Source organism: Trichoplusia ni, chromosome 13 (genome assembly GCF_003590095.1).
Source record: "Trichoplusia ni isolate ovarian cell line Hi5 chromosome 13, tn1, whole genome shotgun sequence".
NCBI classification, from domain to species: Eukaryota; Metazoa; Arthropoda; class Insecta; order Lepidoptera; family Noctuidae; genus Trichoplusia; species Trichoplusia ni.
This window is the reverse complement of record NC_039490.1, coordinates 2,944,111-2,959,623: the sequence shown is the minus strand read 5'-3', so window position 1 is coordinate 2,959,623 and position 15,513 is coordinate 2,944,111. Positions and strand designations below refer to the sequence as shown.

The 15,513-nt window shown below is 34.2% G+C and overlaps 1 protein-coding gene across 1 annotated transcript; it reads left to right on the top strand.

Annotated features, from left to right (window-relative positions):
* The first annotated feature begins 1,183 nt into the window (after positions 1 to 1,183).
* On the top strand, positions 1,184 to 15,282 carry LOC113500009 (hemicentin-1-like). The gene is made up of 25 exons (XM_026880651.1): positions 1,184 to 1,588; positions 2,609 to 2,838; positions 3,109 to 3,231; positions 3,449 to 3,538; positions 3,632 to 3,763; positions 4,241 to 4,406; positions 4,828 to 5,006; positions 5,115 to 5,196; positions 5,307 to 5,467; positions 5,832 to 5,997; positions 6,645 to 6,893; positions 7,047 to 7,122; positions 7,512 to 7,723; positions 8,183 to 8,348; positions 8,702 to 8,796; positions 8,968 to 9,121; positions 9,432 to 9,562; positions 9,831 to 9,974; positions 10,548 to 10,685; positions 11,475 to 11,587; positions 11,882 to 12,112; positions 12,348 to 12,495; positions 12,800 to 13,476; positions 13,852 to 14,025; positions 14,363 to 15,282. Exons 1-25 carry the CDS (start codon positions 1,360 to 1,362, stop codon positions 14,645 to 14,647), a joined length of 4,551 nt encoding a protein of 1,516 aa, XP_026736452.1. The 5' UTR covers positions 1,184 to 1,359; the 3' UTR covers positions 14,648 to 15,282.
* Positions 15,283 to 15,513: the final 231 nt, after the last annotated feature.

Below are 15,513 nucleotides of genomic sequence, written 5' to 3'. Positions count from 1 at the left end.
TGCCTAATTTTCCATTGTATCTTCGCTCCTATTTGTTGCAGCGTGATGTCATATAGCCTAAAACCTTCCTACATGAATGGTCTATTGAACACAAAAAAAAACATTTTGAACCAATAGTTCCTGAGATTAGCGCGTTCAAACAAACAAACAAACTCTTCAGCTTTATATATTAGTATAGAAGTATACATTTGGTATATTTCAACTAAAATTGAGATTTAGCAATCTTGCTACTATCGTAAATGTGTTGGGTGGCATTTTTCTTTATTTAGCCTATTTGAACAAAAGCCTCAATTTTATGTTAAACACGAGTAAAATCCTAAATAAAATGCTTGTAAACTTTGGTTACCTACTTACATGAATTTTATTTTGGATACAATTTCCAAAAATACGTATATGAAAATTTTTCTTTACTATAAATTAAAGCACTGTTCTATTAACTGGCCCTCTTGGAGATTTAGGAATAGCATTCAATGACTTCGCCTTAACATTGCAATGTAACTGCAATGTTGCATTAGATAACATTTAACCTAATAATATTAGATGGCTATTTTGTAGGGCATTCTCCTATACACTCATGCCTTATCGCGGTCATATGCTACTCGCACAGTACACGATTATATTACATAATAAGATTTCCGAGGAATATGTAAAAATAAATATGACAGGGCTTTACTCGATAAAACATCCGGTCGCAATTCGCAATAATGTTTATTTACGTAAACTGTATCGGTTTATTTCCGATAGCAAAATTGTGTACAAGACCTTGGATTTGAAGCAATTGATAAGCGAAGATATTGCTTGTGTCGGGGGACTCAGGGGTAGTGATAGTTGCCTTGTGATATTTCTATTTTTTTTATACGTTGAAGTCTTGCAGTGGGAATAAACGTACTTGCGGCGAAAAAATGCCCCTATTCCGCTTTCACTTCATAATCCAGAGTTAGGAGATCTGTGACAAGTGAATTATGAATGTTCAAATCTTGAAACCACAATATTTTAAATGCAATGTCTAATAGCAAGTATTTTAATATTATATTAAGAATTGTATTATTTAATTATCCATGCACTATTTTCATATTTACAATACAATATTTTTCCTTTTAACGTGGGTGCTTACAAATAAGATGTTTGTCTATTATTTACATGTTCTTTTAATAAAAATGTTGAACAATAACGTTATCAAATTACTTTGGTGGCAGGGATTCCCGGAGATAATTAAAGAAAACAAAACTATATCAATGTTCGCAAAGCTTTGACATCATTGGGTCACTCGAATCATATCAATATATACCGCGACGACCAGGTTTCATGTTACTTAGCGAGTAGATTGTCTTGTGAGCTCATGTCGTTCTAGTGTTAGCCATGGCTCTCCGACTGAATATATTTTTATTGTTCCTAGTTGCAAATGTGTGTAGAAGTTATGCGAGTTATATCATTAAAGGTGACCTCACTTTCGTTATAGACAATACGGGATCGATGTGGGACGATATTGCGCAAGTGAAAGCGGAAGCTAATGAAATATTTGAGACTGTTCTGAGATCCAACGCTTCACAGATTGAAAATTTTATCCTTGTCACATTCAATGATCCAGGTAAGTCTATTTTTATAATGTTTTTACTTATTTTTAAGAAGACACTCGCTTAATCCTTGTTTGCAAGAGAAATGTTAAAATAATTCTTGCTGTTTGGTTTTAACAATTTTTCATGAATCTGAGTGCGCATTTATTGAGAATTCTTTGCACAAAAGATGTGCAAAGAAGTAAAAGTTACATCCCTCGCCACGAATGGCGAGGGATGTAACTTTTACATTAAAAACAGCTAATTTACTCGTATTTTCTGGATTGTCGGAATAGTCCTTAATTATGAGTTGACTTAAAAATTGTGGACAATTAAGGGGCTTAACTCCTGTAGGGTCTGAAACTAATCGGGCACTTCTGATAAATACGCATAAGTAAACCGTTGTCAAATAAAGAGTTATTGATTCGCCTCACGAAAGTTATTATCATAGTTAAGGGATGTGTTTGCAGAGAACCAATAGAATCACTTCATTATTTTGGTTCCAGTCAGCACATCTGTAGTGGAAAGGACCAGTGGAGCTAAATTTTTGCGCAAACAAAGAAAGTTACGGATATAGGCCAGGGATGTGTGCGAGATTGACGAGTGGACGGATTTTGTCGCGACATACCACACATAAATGCACCTTTTTAAAGCGCAGCTAGTCAACCTCGCACGATACATATGTATATCGTGTTTAGTAGAAACGCAGCCTAAGCTTTCATATTTTATCTATCTATAACACAATTTGCTATAGAAAGTACTGGCAGTTGGCCTTTTAAATACCTATTTTGGTACTTCTAGTAACTAATAAAGCATTTAGGGAAAATTTTCGTCTGCCATAACAATAATTGATTACCATATCAGTTTCTAGTAATTTATTTGTGCTAAACATCTTCGAAGAAGTCTTATCACTCTCGACCGTGAAATAATGATACTTTTTAGTCAAAACAGTAAACAATCTATTATCTTATATGAATTTGACAATCATTACGTATTCATTGATGATAACATAAACATTTACGTTAATCTTGTTAACAATATTTTGAACGTTCTAGATGCTGAATTACGAATCGTTACCAAGGATAGAGACAAATTCAAAACAGCTTTAAATGAGATCGTGGTAGATGGTGGCGGTGATTGCCCAGAATATGCTATGACAGGAATCGAAACAGCTCTTGCGGCGAGCTTGCCGTATTCATATTTCTTCGTCTTTACCGATGCCTCAGCAAAAGACCATAAGAAATTTGAAAGTATTAAAAGTATTTGTCAGAAGAAACAAAGTCAGGTATTGTTTTTTTTTCTTTAATATTCTACTATATACTCTGAAATTGAAGCGCTGCGGTGTAAAAGACTACATATACTATGCCAATATAACAAAAACGGTATTGAATATGTATAAGGGATTGCGTCTTGAGGCAAGTGCTAAAAATAATGAGTCTCGAAACCCCCAAACCTCTTGACGACAATTTTTTTTTTCTAAATCTTCAAAAAGCGTTTATGAATATGTATAATATAAGTTTTTAGTAAACTAATAGAATTTGTAACTATGTTTCAGGTCGTCTTTGTGCTAACTGGGATATGTAATACGAGGAAAAGTATTGACTATCAAGTATACCACCAAATAGCTGACGCAACGAATGGACAAGTTTTTCATGTAGAAAAACATGAAGTTAAGGATGTAAGGAAAGCATTTTGTATTTAGTATAATATCTACTAGTTGAGTTATGCCTAATTTATTATTAAAGAAAGAGATATTCTTAATTTGAGTTTATCTTATTAAATGTGCAAATATGCAAAGCTTATATTACGAGTACTAAACAACTTATAACATCCTTATAATGTTAAACAATACTTGACACATATTGCGGATAAAATTTGAGAATTACATGTTGCAGGTATTAACTTACGTTAAAGAAGTTATCAAAAGCAGAGGAACTGTAGTTTCATCTAAACATTTCCCACCTGGATATAATAATACAATGACAGTAAGTAAAAATTCGAGAATATTTTTGATAATTAAAAATTAGAGTATTTAATAAATTTTGGGCCTAACTAAAATGCGTGTTTCTATTTCGCAGTATGATATCGATGGTGATACAGAAGAAACTATTATTGTTGTAACAGGTGATAAACCTAAAATAGGAACAGTAACAGGTCCTGAGGGAAGTCGACCTAAAACTGAAATTATTATGGACAAACCTGAAGCGGCAGTAAGTTACAATACTGTTATTTAAACCATTAGTGTACTATTAGTCATACTGTGTACATCCCTTTTCCCAATAACCCTATCAGTTATTCGTTCCAATTCGCTTTTGAATGATAGCTTTCTATTTACTTGTAATATCCCACTGCTGGGCAAAGGCCTCCCTGCTCTTCTTTCGCTTGAGTGATCAATTTGATAAATATGAATCCAAGTACACAATCCCACCATCTTCGCCTTGTGCTAAAGTTAGCTTTGGGTTTGCGATCATTCGGTAGGAATTGGAAGCTTCTCGTAATTGTTTTTTTCTGTCCATCTAAAACTGAAGTCTGACAAAAGCAGGCAAACTCCATTTAGTAGACGTTAAATTTGTTGTATCAATAAAGATACCAACACTCTTGGGGTATACTAGTGTAGTGTCTTAACTCTACTTAGACTCTAAGTCCTTAACTCATTTGATATAATTCTTGATTATGAATGTTTTCAGATTGTGAAAGTAACTGAAGCAAAACCTGGTGAACATGCAGTAGAAGTTGGAAGCAAGTCCGCAACACACGCAGTGGTCACGGCAAAAATCAATATAAACATCGATCTCGGTTTCTCTACTTTACGCCCTTCTTCCATCAAAGACACCGTCTCCAGACCTCCACCAGGTACAAATAATATTATAAATACTTAAGCAACAAATTCGATTGAAAATTCAACTGAACAAGTTGATCAATCACAGGTTTTAGTTACACTTGATACGAACGGTCCTTAGACGGGTGACCATCTAGGTAAGAACGAGTTGCTTCATATTTTGAAGGCATGTCAAATTGTGTCCAGGCTGTTACTTATACATCTTTGACCATCGTTACGGGTAAACAGAAGCTTAAATATCTGACTAGCTTAATGATCTGAGTATCGTGTTTCCCAGGTCACTGGGTAAGTGGGCCAGATAGGTAGATGATTTAATTAGCTCCATATTAATTAAAAATGCATCCATATCTTACATATGCCACGAAAACGTTTAGTTTTGCGACGTGCCTCATTTTGTTTTGAAATCGTTTTGAGAAATAAATACGTTTTTTTCAGACGGAGACGCTTTTTTGTCAGTCCAGCTATTCGGAGATCAAGCTGAGCTACAAACCGCAAAAATTATTGATATGAGTGATAACGTTATCGCAGAACTGCCCTTGGAACTTATAAATAAGAAAGAAAATTTATATTTGACACCCTCATTTACGCCTCCTTACACTATGTTCCGAGTGTCTGTAAGTAAAAGATCATTTTAGTCAGTTTAGTATTTCAAACATGAGTGAAAATAAAATTAATTAAAGATCTGAAATGAAATATATATATTTTTTTATATCTATCTACAGGTCACTGGTTATGACAAGAAAAGCAAAACTTCAATAAAGCGAAACAGTCCAACCCCGATAGAACGCCAAAATATAAAAATAGGTAAAAAATTAACATGGCAAAAGCAGCATTTCAAATCTTAGATTTTTAGGTGTTATTGCAATAGATAATTAGTAATGTCTACTTGAAATTAACTTCCATTTTTTTTTTAGAAACCATAAAAGATGTAGCACCACAAATAACTATTGAAGGAAGTCCAAAAATTAAAAGTAAAAACAATGAACCGATGGTAATAACTTGTAAAGTACATGCGTATCCTAAGCCTGATATCACTTGGGAAGAAAAAGGCACCGGAATCAGTTTACCTGCTTCGGTAAGTAGCTTATCATAAAATCAAAATCAAAAGTTCTCATGTCAAGTAGATGATGTTATTGGAACTTGACCTGGACCGTCTGTACTATATCACCGCTTTATCTGTTATCAAGGTTAAGTTAAAACAGCAAATAGCAAGTCTTTAGAAAGTCAAATATGATTAAAAAAAATTATAGCTACTTTAAGATACTACTTCTGGGCAAAGTAGTTCCCCTTCTCCTTCTAAACACCTATCTTTTGCAATTTCTGGTCGCTTCAACCTTGCATACCTATCTGACAATATCGTTCACACCTCTTTCGTCTTTCTCTGACAATTTTGCACAACGGTCACAGATTTATATTTATCTGGTTTATTTTTTTTCCAGATGTTTTTGTTGGAAGTACCTTATGATTATATCAGCATATTGAAAATCGAAAACGCGGAAAGTAAAACCTATCAATGTAAAGGAACCAACAGATTGGGATCAGACACTGGCTCTATAGAAATAGAAGTGGAATCGTATTTGAAGATTGTGGAGGCTCCAAAAACAGGTAACGTGGAATGTGTTAAACTAGCTTCGGCCAAAAGAGAGAGTCAAAAGGCAGGTAAAGAGGTCCGACAGGAAATGTCTGCAAGACAGTTACCACTGGTAACCGTCTGGTAACTTATCAGACACCTAGGCAACCAGCACGCTAGTTACTATATTAATAATGATGAATAGTTAACACAATGGATATTTAATTTTGTTAGTCTTTCGGCAGTTTTTTTACTAAAACGCCCTTGATACCTGACCCAAAACTTGATTTTATTGGTGCAAGAAGTTTTTAATGTACCTAAAAATTTCCAAGTTTTGCACTGTCTTGATGAATAGCTTAATTCTGACAGAATATTCCTAAAAGCAATGTACACTTCTGCATTTTGAATGGTCTAAATAATGAACTTCTTTAGTTATTAAGATACGCAAAATTCTGTAGTCACTGCTTTGCTAAGCGATATGCAAAGGCGTTAGTCACATACGTTTTAAATTAACTGTATTTGACGCACAAAGAGGGCAGTTATAAATTCAAGCTCTATGTGTGTGTGTCTATTTGTGTGTCTTTCAGAATCGTGGGGCTTTCTCGGTTAAATGTTTAGGGTGCAGTTTTGGTTTTGCCGGGGGTTTTGAAACTGTTTTAGTTTACCTTGCTTTTCTTTCTAGATATAAACATCAAGTACAATGAAGAAGGCAGTATTATATGCAAGGTAGATGCGAAACCTCCAGCTACCATAACTTGGTTAAAGGATGGTGATGATGTAACAATTGATGATAACATCGAGATGTCCAGTGATAATTCAACTTTGATTATAAAACACATGAAGCTTAATAATGCAGGCAATTATGTTTGTGAAGCAAGAAATGAGATAGACAGAAAAATATTCTTTTCTAATGTCACTATTTCGGGATTGGGTGAGTACAAGTTGCTTTTGTGTGTAACTAGTGCTTATTCGTATCGATTCCATAATATTTGAGTCTAGAACAAAGTTTATATGAGATACAAGTAAGTGCCTGAAAAGATATCCATCGAATACAATATACTTATGATGAGAATATTATTTTCAGAAAAGCCCTCGATTGCTGAAGATTACAAAGAGCTTATAGAAGTCCAAGAAGGTGAAGATCTGGAAATATTTTGTAGGTAAGTGCAAGCGTGTTATGGTCAAGCTAATGAGAAATAGAAAGAATGACCGTATAGGAGGACGAGAGTGTTTGTGGGAAGTGGTGAAGAGTGGATAGCGATGAATTCCAACTGATTGTGTAATATTTTTAAATTTGTATTCACACAGTTGCCTCTGACTGTACGGATAGCCGAGTGGTTGAGGTCCCACAAACCCACCGTATGCGACGTGTCTCGAGTATGATCCCCGCCTAGAACAGTTTTTGTGATTTATGCATGCTTGTCCTTGTCTGTATGTCTTTGAGCACGTCACTTTAATATGTGTGAAACCTGCCGCGACGCAAGGATTAAATAGACATCTGTTTTACCAGTTAACGAGATCTATTCATTGAGAACTAAACTTTTTATAGGGTCGTTGGAGGAAAACCAAAGCCAACAATAAAGTGGCTTTTCACCTCCGATTATGTCAGTGATTATGAAGATAATAAAGAAGAAGATATTTCTGAAACCAGTGAAAAGCTTGAGATTAAAAATATCGCTAAGAAACACGGAGGCGAATATAATTGTATAGCAACGAACGAGGCGGGATCAGCCCGTATGGCTACTTATGTAATAGTTCAATGTACGTGTTTAACTATACAATTTTTTATTTCCGGAACTGAGAATAGGAAATTAACACGAACGACACCTGGGCCATTTGCTTGCGGCCAGACTAATGTAACCTGCAGGGTTACTCCCAAAACTACTCTTGAAGTCGATTTCAAATTTCCCGAAATGGAACTATAAAGTATAAGCTAAAATCGTTGACTGACGATCTAACGTTAGCAAAGCTTCTGGTTGACATGTTGTGTTTGAGTTAATATTCTGTTCTCATACAACCCAGCTATCGAGCTTTTGTATTACAATGATAGTAACGATATAATTATATTTGCATACTTTGTCTTTTTATTAACATTAAGAAAATTTGTTATGAATCATTCTGTTGAAAGCGGGAATTGATTTTTACGTAAAAAAAATTGAATTTAGTATCATAGTTTACCCTTAAAAATAAATTAAACGAGTGTTTGTCTTATATTTTTAGTTCCACCAATAATATTCGATGACGTTGATGTAATAAAAGCTAAAGATGGCGATGAAGTTGTTATTCCGTGTGAAGCCGACGCCACGCCGCCGCCTGAGGTCACGTGGTACAGGGATGGGGTTCAAATCAAAGACAAACAAGATCCCATGAGTGCTCACGGACTAAGGTATGTTCGAATGTAATGGTACTATGAACACATTTGATTTTCCCATATTGAATTGTAGACATGCGATTGGCGCAACTTGGGAAACCGTGATCAATGCAGTCTGAATTGACAGATTGATTGAATTGTAGGCTCTGAAATATTCTATGCTATTAAATATTATAAAACCGAAGAGTTTGTTTCCAATTACGCTTTGGTTATTAGGAGCAGAGCCGTAATAAAATGTGTTAAAAACAATGAGAAGATGCACGCAGTCAAATCAACAATTCTATTAAAAAAATTACAAGCACAACTATTAATATATAAGTAGAAATAGAGAAGAAAATGCTAATAATGATTTTTAATTACATTTTCAGATTTCGTGCAACGACATCTGACTCTGGGACTTATATTTGCAAGGCAATTAACAAACTAGGGGGAACAAATAAAACTGTTTCAGTAAATATTTATGGTAAGCCTTACAAATATTTTTTGATAAATTTAATTTGCTTTCAGCTATCAGAAGCTGGAATCTACCTCAATTTTAAGATACTCTATTCTTTGCTTCCTAGATTATTTTTTGAACTAAATGATTTATAAACAAATTATATTAACAATTATTATTATAATTTGTTCATTTTAGTACCTGTTACAATCGAAGTTCCAAAAGTTAACAAAATTGAAACTATGGTTGGGCAAACTGTTGTCCTGCCTTGCCGGGCGGATGGACATCCAAGACCTGAAGTATCCTGGACTTTGCATACTGAAGATTCAAAATCACCACCAAAAGATGTTACGTAAGTATTTTCTTGTTCCTGAACTTTTTGGGTCTGAAACTGTGGTTTTGCATGAATAACGATGTTGGAAGATGATGCAAGTAATTTATTTTTTATATTCGTCGTAAAAATAGGATGACGTGTCTGTCTGTGGCATTATAGCTCCAGAACGGTTTGAGTGATTTCAACTTAGTTTATTTTGAATTAAAATATCTTTAAAAAAAATTCGAGTGTACATTTTTATTTAAAATCGGTGAGAGTTCAACCGTCGCTGGTTTTTCAAATATTTAATTTTATTAGTGACTTTTATTAAAGTTATAACCTTTTTCAGGCCTCCTGGTGGATCTGGATCGGATTTACATTTGCGAAATATTCAGCTAAATCAACGTGGATTTTATACATGCGTTGCAAACAATGGCTTCGGTTTACCAGCAAGCATTCATTATGAAGTTACAGTCAACGGTATTTATTCATTTCTCGTTATAGTCTTTAATCATAAAAATAAGATGTTATTGTTATTATTGAGAAAAGTCTATGTTGTGCTTTTTTTGTTCCTGAAAAGGATATTATTTAAACGTAATATGAGACAAAAATATAGATTAAAATTAATTTTGATCAGATGACTATAGCACTGATATCCTAGTTCAACAATACCACATGACTATTGATCTCCCAAGTCAAATCGTCCATTAATAATAAATTGACAATAATGTTGTAAATAATGTTTTAGCTCCACCCATTATTGAAAACGTGTACATGGATAAAACCTTTGAAGTCGTTGAAGGTGATTTAGTATTAAGGATCCAATGCAAAGCTACTGGAAGCCCAAAACCCACTATTATTTGGAAGAAGAACGATCTTAGTATTGCTTATGGTAATGTACTGCTTTTAACTATTTCGTACTATGTAACATTATTATTGTTTAAATATCCTGGGAAAGTGGTTTCTTAGGTTAACGCGAATGTTAGACATTGAAATGAAACTACTTTTACGGATTTTATCGCGGTTTAATTTTAGATTTTAGTCCCGACGTTTCGTAACCTTTGCAGGTCTGCCCGTGACCATGATACCTGCAAAGGTTTCGATATAATCGACCGCGATAAAATCCGTAAAAGTAGTTTCATTTCAATCCTGGACAAGTAATAGACCAATCTGAGCCGAAGTAATTTCTAGTCAAGTGATATTCGTCAACTGGAAAGGAAAGAAAAAAGGAAACTCTACAATATTATGAAACGACATTACTTTTGAACCAACTTTAACAAGGAGGAGGTTCTTGGAGGTTCTTAATTCATTTTCTTTTTGTTACCTCGTAACCTCGGACTATCCCATTTTTCGGTTGCACTCAAATTATAATGTAGGCTTACCTATAATTTCAATAATGATGTATGTTGATAAAGACTCAGTTTTTACTTCTTCGTATAACTGATTTTGGAATTATTAATTTCAGGTACTGAATGGTATGATATGGAAGAAGATGGAACTTTATTAATCAAAAACATCGACTATAGTTCTCGGGGGTCTTATGTTTGTTTGGCTGAAAACTCCATTGGAAAAGATTCAGAGTTGTACGAAGTAGTTGTCAATGGTAAGTATACGTTATGATGCAACTATGTTCACAGTTTCACACAGCAGGTTCTCAATTCGTCTTTATTTATATTTTAACTAGCTGTTGCCTGCGACTTCGTCCGCGTGGTTAGAAGATATAAGTATTGATTTATACCTGTTCTGTTTTTTCCACATTTTCCATTGTATCTTTGCTCTTATTAGTCGCAGCGTGATGGTATATAGTCTAAAACCTTCCTCGATGAATGGTCTATTCAATACAAAAATATTTTTTCAATTTGAAACAGTATTTCCTGAGATTAGCGCGTTCAAACTAAGAAACTCTTCAGCTGTATATGTTAGTATAGATGTTTGTTACCTCAGAAATTTAGACTGAATGAACTTATTTAGTTAATTCTTCTTTCATTTAACGTGATTTAGCTATCATGGGGTTTCATAGATTTCACCAGGTTTAGCTCAGTAGGTTTAAGGTGAAGATGGTTGTAAGGTTTTGTTGTGAAATAAATATTATTGTCTTCCGCTGGCAGTGTGGGAAAGTAGAAAATATATATTTATCTATCCCTCCAATTTACGCCTTCTCATTAATTTTGTTCCTGGTTCCGTGACATTCATTATTTCCCATGGACATTCACAGCATCAGTAACAATAATTTGCAATTGCAATGATTGGCAATGCTTGGGGGTAACCCTCACCATAATTATATAGACACTATGAAAAGTTCTTCAAAACATTCTTCATTCCTATTTCTAGCAGGCCTTCACTAATTGTATTTTGTCCAAGAAAAATTGCAACTATGATCTTTCCTTTCCAGAATACCCGAAATTCGAAAGGCCGTTTACTACAATACATTTGCATGGCGGTGTGTCGACTGATCTTACATGTGATATACCACATAAGAAAACAGACCAACTACGATGGTATAAGGTATCTAATTAGTTTATTAAGACGTAACTTTTATTTAAATAGATACTAACTAAATTAGTACTGTTTACAATTTCAAATATTATGTTCTATTTATAATACAGATTGCTGATTTTTGTTTGCATAATAATTATTAAATTACAACAAAAAGAGTGACTATCAAGGCCCAATATGAAAATCAAAAAGTTTTATTTCAAATAGACTTCCTTTCCAGGCACTTTTAAATCATTATAGTTAAAACTCTTGGCGTTACTCTTTTAAAAATAATAAAATTATATTGTGTTATAATTTTTTTAGGATAACGTATTAAGATCTACGGGGGAACTGAGGTTAGAGAGTCCAACACTCAGAGACGAAGGGCTCTACAGTTGCCGAGTTAGCGACTTCTCAAGGTCACGCTCAAAGCACTACAAAGTCCAAGTTGGATACAAACCAGAGTTCCGTTCGATTGAAAACGAGGAAATTGAATTTTCAGAAGGATCTTACACAAATCTTATATGTGAAGCCAGCGGATACCCACGACCAATGGTATGTATCTGGATGCAAAAAAAATTTCGTTTATCAACCGACTTCGAAAAGCAAGATGTTATCAATTCATCTGTATATCTGTACAAACACAAAAATAAGCTAACTCTAACTTTAAAATTTTATCATTAATGGCGCAGTAGTTTTAATTTAAAGTCAGTTGTATGTTTTTGTTGTTACAACAATGTTATTTCTCACCTTTTAGTTAAAGTATACAGTAAATTGTTTATAAATGCAGGTCACATGGAAACATAATGGCAAGGTACTGAGTGTATCTGATATGGTATATGATTTTGAGATGACTATAGCTAGCAGAGGAATTTACGAATGCGAAGTCTCAAATGAACTGGGAACTATAAATCGCTCCTTCAAAATTAAATCTAAAGGTATTTTTCTAAGTATTCATATTTAGAATCCTTGTGGGATAATTTTCTTGAGAATTATTTTATTTTGTCTCGTAAAACTTCCACAATTTTACAGTAAACTAAATTAAGAAAAATTGTTTTTGTTAACCTCGAAAATGTATCTATATATTCATATTGCTCAAGATTGATACCAAATCGATCAAGTTTTAGCCATTAATTTGATACTTTTCAAAGTAAACCATCAGCTGTTATATGGTAGTCTTTCCTAAGAATATAATCTTCATAAAATTCTACGTACTGGAATAATATTAAATTGTTGTTCTAGATTGTATCATGGACAGCAAAAAAGATTTTACTGGTAACCATCCCTTGTTGCTATCGCCATTGCTAAAGAAACCAACGTTTGAAGTCACTGACGGATATCTGACAATACCTAATGGAAAATATGTCGTGTTAAATTGTCCTTCGAAGTTTGCTAACTTTGCCTCAACACCTCTGGTAATGGCGCATTGCGAAGGTGATGGAAATTTTAAAATCAGGGGCAAAGTTTACGCTCTCAAAGACGTCAAATGCAGAAAAGAGGTGAAACCAGAAGAATTAAGAACAGGTATACCGTGTTTGCCTGGTAACACGGAATATATCAAGATAGGTTTTAAATTTTTATCAAAGTTCCATGAGATATACCAAGTTTGCCTGGACAAGGATAACAATGTTCCAGTGTTCACAAAACAGACACTACCTTCGGATCTCGCAAATTCGTCGCAGAAATCTCGATGGTACAACAGCGAGTTATTACCCTACGATTTTAATAGGATGTATGATTGTAGAAACCAAGCGAATGATATAGATAGAACTTTTGGAAGAGATGTTACCTCGCGTTCTTCTTGCTGCTTCAATAAACGACAGCTTGTGAGTCCACGTGATCTGTCACCAGGAGTCCCAGTTACAGCTACTTATAGCTATTTGAATGTGATTCCTCAATGGAGTACTTGTAATTCAAAGGTAAATATTGTTTTATTTAACTATATTAACTATATAAATGCATAGGCCTCTCTCCACTTAATATGTCTATGGGTAGTAGTTAGAAAGTTGAAAAGTAGAAATGGAGCTCTTCCCACCATCTTCTTCTGGGTCTATTGCCAAAATCCCATTTGATACCTCGCAGAGGCAGTCGGTCAAAACCGACTGCAATTTTTCAAGTTTGACAGCCATATGAACTGCCTGTTTTATTTGGGTTATTTTAGTAGCGATATCCAGAAGCGACCGATGGTTCGTTGGTAAACCCAAAGATTTTTAATAATAAATAATCGTTTAATGAAAACCCTTCCGAATATTTCCACTGATACTATTCAAAATTGTATTATTCCTTGTTCTCAGAATTGGGATGACGTGGAAGATAGAGTGAGGGAATTAGCAAAATCAGCTGGTCGCGATCTTACTGTGACGACAGGAACTGCTACACCGGCCAGGAGTTCAAGAGGTGCAGCTTCTAATTTCAGTATTCATGATGCTCGTGGAGGAAAACAACCTGTTGGGCAATATGCATGGAAGGTAAGATCGTGTTTATTTCATACCACTTTACCACTTGTTTCGTTTTAAGAGTTAAAAACCGGTGCTCTAGGAGCGACATCTGTTAGGTCCTCTGCAATTGTGGTTTTTTAAGACAATAAATAAGCTTAGTACCACGAGAGATTAAATAAAACAACAATAATACCAGCTGATAAATGTCCCACATTTGCTGGACACATTGGAAAAAGTCAAATTGGTATTTACTTGCACAGGGACCCGTTCGTACCTTGTGCATACAAAGAATAACAATTCGACCATCATTGAAAAGTGAATATAATCTAGTAAAATATCTCCTACATTTGAGTATTCAAATTTTCAGATCGTACAAGACCGACCATCGTCGGCATCTCTTGCAATAATCCAAGTTAACATCCCTGGGTTATCACGAGACGAGGCCTCGCGGCATGTTCTGTGTCGCGACATTTGCAGATTGACTGAGTGGATGCAAAACGAAAACTGGTACAACACCGATGACGGTTTCACGTACTGCTGTACAATTGACAGCTTTGAAAAAGCGTTTGGATATCAAAGAATCTTCAGCTATGGTATGCAGAAAGTCCTTTACAATGCTTATGTACTTCCTGAAAATTATATGTCTATTTAGTTTGGATTTTTCTGTATCAAGTTACTTATTTGTAATGTGGTTTAAATTATTATTATTTTGTTTTATTATAAGGCTTAGTGTGTAAAACAGTTAATTGTTTAGATTTATTATTACTATTGTGTCACGGGATCGCTCACGGATTCTCTGAGCGACTGTAACTGGATTTTGTGTTTATCTGATAATTTTAAAAGTATTTCCAATGGTAAGAAGTAATGTAACAGTAATAGTGTTTCTAGTATTAAAGGCTGTATCTAACATTTTAAAGACATTGTGCCCAAAATGGTTTTGTATTCTTTATGTAATTTTAAGTACGGAATTAGTTTAATTCATCGTTTATCAAGATATGACTGTGGTCGCCATATAAACAGTTCTAAATGTACAAATAGATAAACATGATTTAAATGTTAGTTATAAACTGTTTTCGTTGATTGAAATGTGTTTAGTAAAGAGTTATCGTTAAAAAAGACCAAGAAAAAGCCAAGTGATTGTATAAACCATTAAACAGTTGTTAAAGTACTAAGATTTAGTTAAGTTGAATTATTTTTATAAAATTTAATTAAACGCATCTGCGATAGACGTGTTCATTTTAATAATTGCTGGTTATGAGTGTTTATTAAATGGTGTAGATAAATTGCTTCCTTTTTTTATTTATTCTATCCATCCCGCATAGACAGGATAAGAAAGTTTCTTGTGATTGGGTCTCGAGACTGAAAGTTCTATAAAAATATGCTAAGGAAAAGCAAATTCTCAAGACATTGATTGTCACGCAACAAAGTTTTGAGAGAAGAAAAGTGTTTTCAAAACAACGAAGACATGTCATTTTTTAAATGTCACTGAAAGTCTGTCCATCTCGATTAATAACATAC